We start from the raw sequence: 15,465 nt of genomic DNA on the forward strand, positions 1-15,465 counted from the left end.
ACACAGTCCTGTGAACTATGGTTCCAATCACAGTTGCTCCCAAGGGTTTGAATATTGCAGCCGCTGGATTTCCAGTTATTTACGATGTTTTCTTACAGGGACATATGTAAAAAAAAAAGAAGTTACTGACAAGTTCCTAATGTGCATAAATGTAATATGTTTTTTTTTTTTTTTTTTTTTTAAGCGGGAATCTCATGCTAACTATATATGACAGAGCAAAACAGTAATGCTGCTTCAGAATATTTCAGACATATGAACATATTGGATGAGTGGAGGAAAGCCATACCACATGCAACAACTTGATCTTCCATAATTGCATGAATTTGATAAAAGGCGCGCAACATTTTAATGCTGGAAAGCATCTTTTTATGTGCGCAGGTAGTGATTTGCTGATATGCTGCTACAGCTCCTTTAAAAACAAGATCAATGCAGCAAATTTTGACAATCGCCGGCGGAATGCACAGTAAAGGAACTATTTAAAAAAAAAAGTTAATAGTGAGTACATTTTCATTTTTGGGTTCACACATGTTTTCTATTGGTTGACAATTATGAAATCTGCTTGTATCATGCACATAAGGATAACTGAATTTTTTTTTTACGTGCGAAATATACTGACACTGAGGCGAACAAACTGTTACAAATGTATTAACTGAATTATACGCACAAAAGCATTCTTGTAGGTGGATAATATTCCAATTGAACCACTGAAGGCATATGATCTTGTTTTGAAGATAGTTTTTTTGTTAATGTTGTATTTTTCTAGACTTTTTGGGATTTCGGGTTTGTGGAGGATGAGGGAGCTCTCTGATTTCATTTAAAATATCTTAAATTGAATTTCGAAAACGAACAAAGATCTCAGGGGGTTGGAGCAACATAAGGGTGAGACTAACAGAGTTTTCATTTTTGGGTGAACTATTTATTTATTTTTTTATGTATTCGGGGAGTCCATTATGTGTTTTTAAATTAATTGAGAGGTTTATACTAGGCCAAACATTCCAAAGGGCCATGGTCCTGGACAATAATATTTTATGAGGTGTAAATGTGGGAACATTTAAAAGTCCTGTAGCGAGTTGCATGAAGCTCCTTAAATCTTTCTTAAATATGACACTTACAGTAGGGGGTATTTTTCACTTAGCTATGAAAATAAATTAAAAGGTCTTGAATATAACCCATTAACTGGTTCTATTAGGTAAGGGAAATCATTAGGTGTTTCACAACATCGACACAGGGTTTGTTGTTAAAAATATATATTGTGGCCATAGACACCCTACTCTTATTTTAATGCAGTAGCGGCTTGACAGAAAAAAAACTCTTGGATGCAAACAGCAAAAAAGAATCATCATAAGTCAAAATAAGCTGTGATTTTATTGTGTGTGGCACTAGACAGGAGTGATCCTGTTCTCGTCACTGCAGTTTAAACGCTCCAAAATAAGACGCAACAAAGAGGCTGCTGCTCATTTCGCATTTGTAGTACCATAATGCGAGCACTCTTTCAGCCAGTCTAGTGTCTTACAGACACGCATCTGGACGTGTACGTTTACAAGCAGACACACTTTTAAACATGACGAAAGCTTGACTGAATGCATGTTCTCTATCAACAGTTTTCATCATTAATTTTGTTTTAGAAACTCTTAAGGTGGAGTTTTCTCATCCTTAAATAGACATTTAAAGTCTCCTTAAAATAAAAATTGACAAGGTTTATTTTGCTAGCTCACAATGCTGTTCTAAAAGTGAATGATAGAGTAGCTCCTCCCCTTTAAGAAAAACACAACCAATAGCGTTTTGTTTTATCACAGCTCTGCCAGTGAGAGTGGTTGAGCTCAAGAGCATCAATTGAAAAGCAAATGAATAGTGTCTTAAAGGGGGCGGGGCATGTCAGACATTAGAGAGCATTTGATTGGTCAAGGTTTGATGACAAACTGAAGTATAAGTTGACGTTGAAAAAAACTTGCATGTTTATATCAGTTTTATATTTTCTAAATGCAAATTTATTCACAGTTTTACAGCACAAACTAACAGACTTAAACTAATATCTGTTATTTTAATTTCATGGGACCCTTAAGTTTACTTTGAGGGAATGATATGCAAAAGAAAGCCCTGCACCTATTCCGTTTTAGTTGGCAGTACAATAACACAGTGTTTCTCAACTGGTGGGTCGCATCCCAAAAGTGGGTCGTGGGAACATTTTCAGTGGGTCGCGGAGAGTTTGGTCAAAAAAACAACAAAAGTTTTATTTCATTACTTATTTTGCTTGTACTAGACTTTTATTTTGAAATGCATGCGCGACAACCCTACCATTTTACATGTGAAATTTCATTTAATTATAGAAACAAATATGTCGAAGCGCAAGTGCAACCACGAATATGTAAAGTATGGATTTACATATTTTGATGACAAAAAAAGAATTAAAACGACATTTAGAAACCAGACAACATGTTTTATTAACAGTTCAGTTTAGTTCATGGTAACTGAACATTTCCTTACCCTAACCACTTTTTACAGTATTTGACGTTTTTACTTTGTAATATTTTTTATAATTTGATACATTTTGTTAAACGAAAGCAGTAAAATATTGTTTATTTGTAAGTCTTGGTGAATTTCTTATGATTTATCTGTCACTACTTGTGTATGTTAACAAATAAATACGAATTAGTTATCATTCCTAAAATTGTTTCATAGTTCTTAAAAATTTGTGTCGCGGCTTGATGACCATGTAAAAATGTGGGTCCTGTAGCCAAACCAGTTGAGAACCCCTGCATTAACATACTGTACTGAAAAAAAAAGTCTCTGCAACTTCCAGTTCATCCAGGGAAATTGTAAAAGCTCTATGACATTTCACTGACAGAAACACTTAAGTAGCATTTATTTTAATAGAATTTAGTTTAACAGAAACATAAGGGCATTTTAAAGGAAAAATTACCCTTAGGGTGTTTCATGCAGCTGGACACAAGTGTGAGCCTGGCTATAGAAGACATACTGTACCAAACAATCAAATACACTTCAAATACAGTGTACTTCGAATACAGATCTATCACCTGAGAGGTATATTAAGTCTGTGGTTCTTTTCCTGCAGAAGCTCCTTCACTGGGAACATCGCTGAGCCAAGGAGGTACATCTAGAAAAAGACAAAAGAAAGAAACACAATACAAGAATCAAAAGAGAAAAACAAAGTCTGATATTCAGAGCTTACTGCCAGTCTATTTTGTTGTGCGTGGTATTTGTATCTCACCGTTCCTTGTGAACGATCTTTCACATCATACACAGAGAGCTTGACCTGTGTGTGCTGGTTAATGTGGGAGTCTTGGAAGAAAGCCACGCTGCTGAGGAACATGGGATTATTTGTACCCTGCAAAACAGAGGTCAAAACGTTTGCTTCGCTTAGTCATCCCTAACAGTCCACATTGTTGAATTAATGATGAAAAATCAACAACAATCTTTGGTGATCGCAAATGTTAAGCTCTAAATACTAGGGTTGTGTAAAAATACAGATTTTCAGTTTAATCGTGTCTTTAATTTGAACTTAATCTTGAAAATGATTCTTGGAATACCAAAACCAGTCTAAAGATACAATCCAACAAAAAATGTACATGTTTAAGCAAACAAAAAAAAAGAAACATAATAATAACTGATTTTTTTTTGTAATTATTTATTTATTGCAGAACAAAGCCAGCATACATTGCTAGCGACAACTATATATAAAAGAGCGTTTTCATTAAATGAAAATACATAAAGAAATTAATATATATATATATATATATATATATATATATATATATATATATATATATATATATATATATATATATATATATATATATATATATATATATATATATATATATATATATATATATATATATATATATATATATAAATTAATAAAGAACAATAAAATAATAAATAAATAGCAATACAGAGGAGAAGAGGAGAAGAAAAACTCTTGGGTGAAAATTATCTAGTTATTATATAATACATTTTCTCAATTAAATCAGACCATGCTTTGATTGTATTGGGTTTAGCTCTGTTAATTCTTGCTGTAGAACATTCTAACAGCCCAATATTTTATTAGTTCAATAAGCCACATTGTATCCGCTGGAATGCGGGTTCATGCTATATTTTAAATAAAACCTTCTTGGCTGCAGAATAACTGATTTTTTTTTATGAAAAATGAAAAAAAAAAAGTCCAATCGTTGATGTCATTTAACATTTTCTGATTTAACAATGAGTTATATCAATTAAAAATAGATATATTTATAGTTGTATAATTATATGTGCTATATCATATATAATCACATATACAAATTGGTCATATACTTTTTATAATAATAACAACATTCAGTTCTGTGAGTATTGCGTTCACCTTACATTTGCATTTACATGCATTCCCTCTGTGGTCAAACATCAGATAGTGATGTGCTACATTCTGCCATCTCCAACAAACAAAAAACTGTGTTATGATAGTATTTTAGTGTTACTTTTTAACTACAGAGGTCCCTTGTTTATTGCGGGAGTTACATTCTAAAAATAAATGCAATAGGCGAAATCTTCAAAGTAGTAAGCTTTATTTTTTACAATTATTACGGATGTTGTAGAGCTGTAAAATCCATCACTACTCAATTTATAGACTTTTCTCAGACAGGCATTAACATATTTACACTTTTCTCTCTTGTTTAAACACCCTCAAAGTTCAAACCTTCGTAGAAAAATAAGTCCAGTATTATAGAATGAAACCAAAGGTTCTGTTGCCAGGTGTAAACATTCATCGCTGTCAGCACAAAGTTCATAAAGCTTTTTAGCTTTAGTGCTGAAAATATTATTGTGCAGCTTAATGTTCTTTTTTCCCGCAGTCACTGATCCACAAAGTGAAAACAGACTCCATCCTTAAAGTAGCCGCACACCTGATGCACCGCGTATATAACAGTTGGAAGTAACACACACCGGAGGCGCATATTCGCATGTTATTTTAAATGAAATAATTCAGATGGCGAGGCAGAAATACAAACAGTGTCCCGAGTCGTAGCTGGGCACCACAGACAGCCCCCAACTTGCGGCATTGGTGTGCGTACCCTGATATAAACCTATGTTTGAATGGCGCTGCATTTGGTGTGCGACCCCCTTTTCCGATAGTCTTGCTGCGGACAGTTACAGCTCTTTTTGCATACTTGTTGAAACTCACATAGCTAGCGTTAATGTAAGCATTATGTTAATTTGGCAAGCTGAACGCATTCTGTACTATACATGAGACACAGAGGAAATTGATTGACAATGCCAATCTACAGCCAATCAGGATGCAGAACACAATGCGAAGTGCAAATTGCACTAAAACTAACTGCAAAACTGTAAGGCCATGAAAGATGGACTGCGTTATAGCGAGGGACCACTGTATATATTTGATCAAATAATTAAAGCCATGGTGATCATAACCCAGCAGGCACAGTACGTTAACATGACGTCAGATTGATGTGTACCCCAATGTCGTGGGACATTGCATTTTGCTTGGAAATAAAAATGGGATTGACGTCAAAACCCAACGTCAGGCCACGGTCAAGTCCAATGTCACACAGACATTGTATTTTGGTTATCTTTCCAACACAACATAAAAATAACCAAATATCACTGTCTAATGATGTTACAGCTTGACGTTGTGTTGACGTTACCACTAGGACATCTATCAGATGTTTTTGGTTGCCATACCGGAAGAATAAATGTCAGTATTTGATTTGATTTAAGATGTTGGCTCGGCGTTGAATTTTGGTCACATTCCAACACAACCTAAAATCAACCAAATGTCAACTTCATTTCAATTCATTATTGGATGTCAAAATAACGTTGTCCTTATATGGGCTCTTATATGCTGTTGTGTCATCACTCATATTGCAAGTCATATCTCTCCAGCCCCTCGTTTGGGATGCTTTTCATGCACTGGCCCCCATGACAAACTAATTGACACTGCGACCTCAATCTAACCTAAAAGGAACGTCTTATGATGTTGTGTGTTTGCTGGGGAGCTTCTTTCAAAAACTTTATTATACTATCAATACTTAAGCTTAAATATCTACAGTGCATCGGAAAAGTATTCATAGCGCTTCACTTTTTTCACATTTTTGTATGTTACAGCCTTATTCCAAAATGGATTAAATTAATTTATTTCCTTTAAATGCTACACACAATACCATATAATGACAATGTGAAAAAAAGAGTTTTTGAAATTGTTGCAAATTTATTAAAAACAAACAACCGGAAAAATCACATGTACATAAGTATGCTCAATCCTTGCTCAATACTTTGTTGATGCACCTTTGGCAGCAGTTACAGCCTCAATTGTTTTTGAATATGATGCCACAAGCTTGGCACGCCTGTCTTTGGGAATTTTTGCCCACTCCTCTTAGCAGTACCTCTCAAGCTCTATCAGGTTGGATGGGAAGTGATGGTGTACATCCATTTTCAGATCTCTCTGGAAATGTTCAACAGGATTTGGGTTAGGGCTCTGGTAATGAACGTTGCCTAGTTTTCTCCAAACATAACGCCTGCATTCAGTCCAAAGAGTTCAATTTTATTTTCATCAGACCAGAGAATTTTGTTTCTTATAGTCTGAGAGTCCTTCAGATGCCTTCAGGCAAATTCCAGGCAGAGAGCGGCTTCCGTCTTGCACTCCACCATACAGGCCTGATTGGTGGATTGCTGCACAAATGGTTATCCTTCTGTAAGGTTCTCCTCTCTCCACAGAAGAATGATGGAGCTCAATCAGAGTGATCATCGGGTTATTGATCACCTCCCTGACTAAGGCCCTTCTCCCCTGATCACACAGTTTAGATGGCTGGCCAGCTCTGGGTAGAGTCCTGCTGGTTCCAAACATCTTCGCCTTATGGATGATGGAGGCCACAGTGCTCATTGGAACTTTCAGAGCAGCAGAAAGTTTTCTGTAGTCTTCCCCAGCCTTGTGCCTCAAGACACTCCTGTCTCGGAGGTCTACAGACAATTTCTTTGTCTTCATGCTTGGTTTGTGCTTTGACATGCACTATCAACCCTGGTACCTTATATAGACAGGTGTATCAAATCATGTCCAATCAACTGAATTTACCACAGGTGAGCTCCAATTAAGCTGCTGAAACATATCAAGAATAATCGGTGGAAACAGAATGTACCTGAGCTCAATTTAGAGCTTCACGCTAAAGGCTCTGAATACTTATGTACATGTGATTATTCAGGTTTAATTTTAATAAATTTGCAACAATTTCAAAAAATCTTTTTTTCACATTGTCATTATGGGTTATTGTGCGTAGAATGTTGAGGAAAGAAATTAATTTAATCCGTTTTGAAATAAGGCTGTAACATAAAATACTTTCCGGATGCACTGTATAAGTGTACGTATACAAAATGTTTTTAATTTATGTCCACAATACATTAATATTACTAGTGTTTATTAATTTAAACAACTGCTCCAGATGTGTGTTCACAGTTTGTGTGTTCACTGCTGGGTGTATGCACTTGGATGGGGGAAATGCAGAGCACAAATTCCAAGCATGGGTCACAATGAGTTCATCTTTCACGTTTCACTTTCATATAATTTCTTTTTAATCAATATTTTTAAAAAGTTCGAAAGTTTTCTACATAATTTATAGCTTTATTTAAGAGTGACAAATAAAACACACCTCAAATAACTGGATTATAATCAAAAAAAAATAATTAAAATATGGTTTAAGTTCATTTTAAATCCAAATTTATAATGTTATTTTGCTAATCCACATTGTTATTCTTTTGGCAAACAAATTATTTGTAAAAGTCAAAAAAAGGGATATTCATCCCCCCCAAACCCCCGTTTCATTTACTCATCCCTCACTTGTTCAAAACCTATTTGAGTTTCTTTCTACTGTTAAACACAAAAAGAAGATTTTCCAAGAATGTTGGTTGCTTGGACCCACTTGAAATATCTATTGTTTTCAACAGGTTTCAAATAAAATCTAAAAATAAAGAGTAAATGTTAAAGCAATTTCTGTTTTTGAGGTGACCTATCCCTTTAAACCTGGATCATGTTGGTCCGCCTCACCTCAATAATCTCCGTCTGTGCGTGTTTGGTCCAGAAAGCCTGAGGAGGAGTTGTACAGCTCACAGCAACAAAACTATTGGGTTTCCGGTCCAGAGACGGTGTGGTCAGCTCACTGCAGACTACACAACCAACACTCGGGGTCATGAATTTTCCACAAGAAGCTTTGTATATATGAATGAGCTACAGAGTACCTTAAGTGTTATTAGCTAAAACCCTGCTGGCTCTCAGAGATATAATCAGAGCTCCACGGTTATAGCACTTTATTTACAGCAGATGAGAGATAGGAGCAGTCACTAAATCCAAACGCAGCTGCATTAGCAATTACCTTCGCATAAGCATACAGTAGGAGGCAGAGCTCTCGCTGAAATATTTAGATTACTGTTCAGTGTCATTTACAGTCTAAAGATCAAACCTGATAGCCTGATAATCTTGGCTGCTAATGGAGAATAGCTCATTTCTGCTGCCATTTTTGCTGCTTTAGAAAATCTTGAGTGTGTGATCGATTTAAATAAAGAAAGAAAAAAAAAGACTGACCAAGACTGAACTCCAGAACTGGCTCATCTGGATCTTGACTGTTTCCTACAGATAAGAGAAAGAGAAAGAAAGAGATGGTCTCTTATAAATGTGAAATGTTGCAGCAAAATGTTGAATATGTATAGAACAAAAAACTAAACAAAAACATCCATTGAAATTCTTAGTTTCTCTGTTTGTGTTTGAGTAAAAAGTTCATATTTGCTTTATTCTACAAAGGTCTGATATTGTTTATTGTTTATTGTTGATTATTAGGGATGTCCCGATCAGGTGTTTTTTGCCTTCATGTCAGAATCATTTAATTTTGAGTATCTGCTAATATCGAAACTTAATGCGATACTTCTATAATACATAAAAAATATAAAGAAGAGTGAAGAAACAGATCCAGGATGTTATTATATATAAAAACAAATAGCACCTCAACATGAATTTCCAGCAGGGAATCCCTGTGTGATTCTGTGAAGTCAAGAAAGAGGTCTAACTCTGTGCCATGAATATATATATATAATTTACACAGGGATTGCATATATTTTATATATGCAATTATATATATATATATATTTATATTGTCAGGTCGGCAGCACAGTGGCGCAGTGAATAGCACATTCGCCTCACAGCAAGGTCACTGGTTCAAGTCTCGACTGGGTCAGATTATGTTTCTGTGGAATTTGCATGTTCTCCTTGTGTTTGCCTAGTTTTCCCCTGGGTGTTTTTCCACCACTTCCAAAGACATGCGGTACATGTGAATTGGGAAAGCTAAATTGTCCGTATAGTGCATGTGTGGATGTTTCCCAGTGGTGCATTGCAGCTGGAAGGGCATCCGCTGCTTAAAACATATGCTGGATGAGTTGGCAGGTCATTCCGCTGTGGAGACCCCAGATTAATAAAGGGACTAACCCGAAAAGAAAATGAATGAATGGATATTGTCAGGTCCTGTGCTCCATGTGTGCTTGTTTTCATCATGTGACCCTTGTTCCAGTTCCCACCATTTGTTAATGTTCATTATTTCCACCTGTGTCTCACTCCTGTATGCAATCAGTTTAATCATCCACAGTGTATTTATAATATGCTTCATACGGTATTCTCAGTTGTGCTTTGTCGTCACCCCATGTTGCTCCTGCGTCTCCAGTGTTATTGATGTCCTTCCAAGTGAGTGTTTGTAAATAAATCTACGTGTTTGATAAATCAAGGCGTTACATATATACAGTTGAATTCAGAATTATTAGCCCCTTTGACTATTTAAATTATTTTTTAAAAATATTTCCCAAATGGTGTTTAACTGAGCAAGGAAATTTCCGTCTGATGTCTGATTACATTTTTTTTCTTATGGAGAAAGTCTTATTTGTTTTATTTCTTTATTTTATGTCTTTTTTTTATGATTTTAAGGTCAAAATTATTAGCCCCTTTAAGCTATAGTTTTTTCAATATTCTACAAAACAAACAATCGTTATATAATAACTTGCCTAATTATCCTAACCTGCCTAGTTAACCTAAGTAACCTAGTTAAGCCTTAAAATGTCACTTTAAGCTGTATAGAGGTGTCTTGAAAAATATCTAGTAAAATATTATTTACTGTCATGATGGCAAAGATAAAATAAATTAGTTATTAGAAATGAATTATTATAACTATTGTGTTTAGAAATGTGTTGAAAAAAATCTGCTCTACGCTACACAGAAATTAGGGGGAAAAATAAACTGGGGGCTAATAATTCTGACTTCAACTGTATATATATCTGAGTCCTGATCGGGAGGTAACATTCGATTCCGATCAAGTCTGAAATCGCGTGATCAGGCCAGATTTCCGATCAGATCTGGACATCTCTATTACTTATTGTTAGTTTTATTGTTCAAGTAAATTTAAATAGGCTACACAAAAAACATTTTAGCTTGTTGTGACTGAAAAGTTTTATTATTCCAAAAAATTTAGCTTTTTTAAATAATCTAAAATAAAACACCTCTTCGTGAGCGGTTATGGCATTTCTGTGTGGGTTTTGCATGTTCTCCCTGTGTTCGCGTTGGTTTCCTCTGAATGCACCGGGTTCCCCCACAGTCCAAAGACAAGTGCTATAAGTGAATTGAATAAACTAAATTGGCCGTAGTGTATGAGTGTGTGAATGAGTGTATATCGATGGTTCCCAGAACTTGGTTGCAGCTGGAAAGGCATCCACTGTGTAAAACATATGCTGAATAAGTTTCGCTGTGAATAAGGGGACTAAGCTAAAAGAAAATGAATATGTTCTAAATACACAATATTTTTCTTTTATATTCATCAGCATTATACCAAAACAAAAATTATTATTTTTAATTCAAACACATTACTGCAAAGTGTAAATACAGACAAACATAATTTCCAAGGTATCTCCTAATTTATTTTTCCATATATTGTTGTGGGTGACTCAAATATATTTGGAAAATATTTATTAAATGTAAAAATGAGTGGGGTGATTGTGTTGTGAAGTGCACAAAAAAAAAAAACACACATTTTTGGTCAATCCATTACAAAATGATACTAATAGGGTATAACTGGCTTGAATAAAACAAAATAAGAAATACACAGGAATACTCTACCCTTTGTGTTTTAAAATAAAAAACATTTAAAAAGTCTTTAACAAGCATAACAACAATATCTCTGCTACTGGGTCAACGTTTGCTCACAGCCTCACACTTTCAAAGCGCAGTACACACCTAGCACAGGTTTTAAACTCAAGCGCAGGCAGTCATGACTGAGCAAAAAAGAAACAAAATCTGGAGTTATTTCACTCCAGCTAATAATGATGAGGCGCTGTGAAACGTGTGAAAAACAGGCTCAAATTTAAGATTAAAGGGAAGAAAGGTTAGTGCAATGTGTGTTTTTTTTACATACAGTATGGTGTTTTATATAGCCAATTTGTGTTTAATCAATAATGCACTGTGTTTTTAATAAATTTTAAAAAGGAATTATGTCTGTTGCATTTTATTTAATAATAAAACTGAAGGGGATTTAAAAAAAAAACATTGGATAAAACATACATAATGACATATTTTATTAAAATATCTGTATCGGTATCGACGATACTTGTCTTGAAATACTTGGTATTGGATGGAAAATAATTGGTATCGTCCATTCCTAATTTGTGTATCTTATTTATTTGATTTTATTTGGAATATTCGAAATATTTGGATATATTGTTTACCCCCTAATGTAAAGTAAAATGTAATGCAAGAGAACATCAAAACAGACAAGTATTCTTTACCTTCCAATGCCAGCCCGAGCATCTCTGAAGCGAGCTCTAAAGTGTTGGATCTGTAAACTGACCATGGCCGCTCCCTACGTGACATTGTGGCAGAATGTGTGTGTGTGTTGAAGCTTGAGTAACAGGAGTGGTGGCAACCCACACACAGCCAGACACACTCCTGTGTGGCCGTCTCCTCCTCTGTTATCTGAAATACACAGAGAGACACACCACTTTATAACAGATCAGGCGTAAATACAGAAATTTAGCATTAATGTTTCACAAACAGCTATTACATGCATTGTTTATATGGGTGCTATTACAAACTATAAAAAAACCAGTGGATTACAGTGCTCTCTACTACAATAATTCAGAAAATCTTAAAGTACGGTCAAAAAATTAGTGTCAGTAGCACTTGCGACAGGCTTGTATGCACTTTTAAACTAGATGCTAGCTCTGAAAGAGAATACTGTAGTAGGGTTGCACATTATATCGATTCAGCATCGATATTACAATGTGATCATTTGCAATAGTTACACTGCAGGACATGCAATGTTGAGCCTGGATTGTAACTGATCTTTTTTGCATGTGTTTTTGAGGCCTGTGACAGTATAAATATTTTAAAAGCATTTAGGTGTAAAAAGTTGTACTGTATATAACTTCATGGTATGTATAACTTTACATACTGATTCATTTGAATGAATTATTTACACATGGAAAACTATGCAGTTATTCCATTACTGTATACCTAAATGATAGTCTTACAGACTCCTTTGTAGATTGTTTATTGTATTTTCTGCAGATACACTCCCCTATAGTCACTTCAGTCAATCGAAAATAATAAATTCTTTCCAAATAGAGATAGTCAATTCATCTAGTGAAATTGTTTTCATATCGCAATATGTAATCGCAGGATTACATTGCGATATATAACATTATGTTAGGTTTTTCCAATATTGTGCAACTCTAGACTGAAGGTTAACAGCTCTATAAGAACAGTTAAAAACAGAAGTGATCATTAGTTGTAAGAAAGTAAAGCATGGTGTCAGATTTATCTTTTAATCAAAGAGGCATTAGACAAATACATACTTTTTTTTTTCAGAAATAGCCTTATTTGGGAAATGTCTCCAGACTACTTCCTGCTTTGCTACTGTTCGGACGTCTTTGCCCACTGCTCCGCTCTTCGCACTCTTGCTTTTATATCTTATACCCTAATTTTAACTTGAGCCTATCAGCACAGTGCTCAAACAACACGGCTTGAAGATCAGCATCGATTCTACAAACTTTCTGGAATATAGCTTTACTAACAAGAAAGGAATTACCGTCTAAACAATCCTCCCGCTACCAGCTATCAGCTGCTTACATTCCGGAGACGGGAAGACACGGCTGTGAAAATGCCTCTGGATCGGATTAATTCAGATTCTCACTGCTGTACAAACTGCCACAAACTTCTACAAAAGATTGCAGTTCTTGAAACGAAGTTGCTTGCGATCCGACCAGAACTTCAGCTTCATTGTGGATTCTCTCAGCACACAGCCGGTGAGTCCCATAAATCTGTTCCTGCTACTGTTTTGAGCACAGAAAAACAGGAAAGAACTGTGGAAAATGAGCATTGGCATAAACAAGGTGCGAGACCAAAGGGTACTCGAGGGGTCAGATCATACGCTGCCGCATTAGCGTCTTCTACCCCAAATACAGCTCGGACTCAAATACAGCTTCAGAACAGATATGAAGTTTTGAATAATATGGGTGAAGAATCCCCAAATGTAGTCAGACAGAGATCGCATGATTCAGCAACTAATTCTGCATGGAACAGAGGCTCAAGGCCGACTAGACACCGGCATTCTGCTCTGATCACACCGGAGATAAGAACACTAGTCGTAGGAGATTCAATAATCAAGAATTTCAGGAGCAGATCTACAATGACATACTGCTTTCCTCATGCAACAGTTTCTGATGTAAACAAAGAGCTTGAGGAAATTCTGAAAAAGCACAAGTCGGCAAAACGGATTATCATCCATGTGGGGAAGAATGATATTCGGAAAGAACAGTCAGAACTGCTCAAGAAAGATTTCTGTGAGCTCTTGGAAACAGCTGAAAGATTGAAGGTTCAGGCGTTCATAAGTGGACCACTCCCTGCAAGAGGGACAAATATGTTTTCACGGCTTCTTGGTCTAAATGTATGGCTACAGAAAACATGTAACAAGAAAGGACTGAATTTCATCGACAACTTCAATCTCTTCTGGAACCAAAGACAGCTGTTTACATCAGACGGCCTTCATCCAAACAAGCTTGGTGCAAAGGTGCTAAAGGACAATATTTTTTTCTCCCTCAATCATCCATCAGCTGTGTATGCCACTGAACTGAATTGCAAACACACACCTAGCAAATGTCCGGATGACCACAGGACCTCAAATCAGCTCCTGAGTGGACTTGTGGCTGACGAATCACCCAAGGACAGTGATAATGCCACGCAGCCAAAACACCCAATGTTGATAGAGACACTATCAGTTGCCCTCTGCTCAACACAGGCAGACTGTGACGCATCAGAACAGCATCAAGTCTCGTCACTCAAAAATGATCCTCAGGAAAACATATTTCTGCAGACAGAATCTCCAGATGCACAGCCTCTGTCACCGGACACGTTCTCATTGTCACAATGTTCACCACTCTTGGGTTTTTCAAAAAAGATGGAGGAACTGGTGTGTGCTGGAACTAAACTTTCACACTCCATTGCCGCAAGCCCCCAGTTACCAACCAAAAAGCGGCCTGCTCCACAACCACCTATGAGCCCACCTGGAAGAGCCCTCCGATCACACCGCCAGGGCCCAAACAACAACGCCCCATCTTCAGCTGGTGAACACAAGAGCTCTCTGTGATGTGTGTCGGGGACCTGCTTAGATAACAGTGTCTTTATCAAATGTTTTCAGAACAAGCAGGAACCCAGTGTGTCTGTAGCTTTCTCTAAGCAGATTTGTGTTGTGTTAAGTGACAGAAAACCAAAGACTTCATCAGGCCGTTTAGCAAATCATTCAAATCTGGTGTCTATTAAATGTAGATCTGAGACTACTATAGAAAAAACAGCTAAAACTGTTAAGTTAGCGCTTTTAAACATCAGATCACTCAATAATAAGTCTCTTTTAGTCAATGATTTTATCAACACAAATTGCCTTGATTTTATGCTTTTAACTGAAACTTGGCTAGATGACAGTTGTAGCGCAGCAGTTCTGAATGAAGCAGCTCCTTTAAACTTTGACTTTTTGAGTGTTTGCAGAGCTAATAGGAGAGGTGGAGGCATCGCTGCCCTGTTTAAAGATGTGTATGAATGTAAACAAGTGTCATTTGGTGATTATCTGTCTTTTGAATATCTGAGTATAGCACTAAAAGGTGCTCCACGCATCTTACTGATCATTATCTACAGACCTCCAAAATATTCTCCAGCTTTTATTGAGGATTTTACAGAGCTGTTATCAATAGTAACCTCTGAATTTGATTATTTTAGTATTGCTGGGGATTTTAATATTCACATTGATAATCCAGAAATCAATGCTGTAAAAGAACTGATGACTGTTTTTAACACTTTTGATCTGACTCAGCATGTTCAAGGACCCACACACAATTGTGGACACACTCTTGATCTACTTATAACTAAGGGTTTACACATTTCATCAACTG

At 36.1% G+C, this 15,465-nt stretch overlaps 1 protein-coding gene across 42 annotated transcripts in view; it reads right to left on the reverse strand.

Annotated features, from left to right (window-relative positions):
- inpp4ab (inositol polyphosphate-4-phosphatase type I Ab) overlaps window positions 1-15,465 on the reverse strand; it is a 141,893-nt gene that overhangs the window by 91,260 nt on the left and 35,168 nt on the right. For all 42 annotated transcript variants that reach the window (XR_012407457.1, XM_073953397.1, XM_073953394.1 and 39 more), the window contains 5 exon segments: window positions 11,812-11,998; window positions 8,582-8,626; window positions 8,048-8,166; window positions 3,230-3,346; window positions 3,036-3,115 (listed from right to left, as the gene is read on the reverse strand). Coding sequence is in view for 37 of the 42 variants with exons in the window: in XM_073953397.1 (XP_073809498.1) it covers window positions 3,036-3,115; window positions 3,230-3,346; window positions 8,048-8,166; window positions 8,582-8,626; window positions 11,812-11,896 (446 nt within the window). In the remaining 5 variants the exon portion in view is untranslated.

This window comes from Danio rerio, chromosome 6 (assembly GCF_049306965.1).
Source record: "Danio rerio strain Tuebingen ecotype United States chromosome 6, GRCz12tu, whole genome shotgun sequence".
Classification (NCBI taxonomy): domain Eukaryota; kingdom Metazoa; phylum Chordata; class Actinopteri; order Cypriniformes; family Danionidae; genus Danio; species Danio rerio.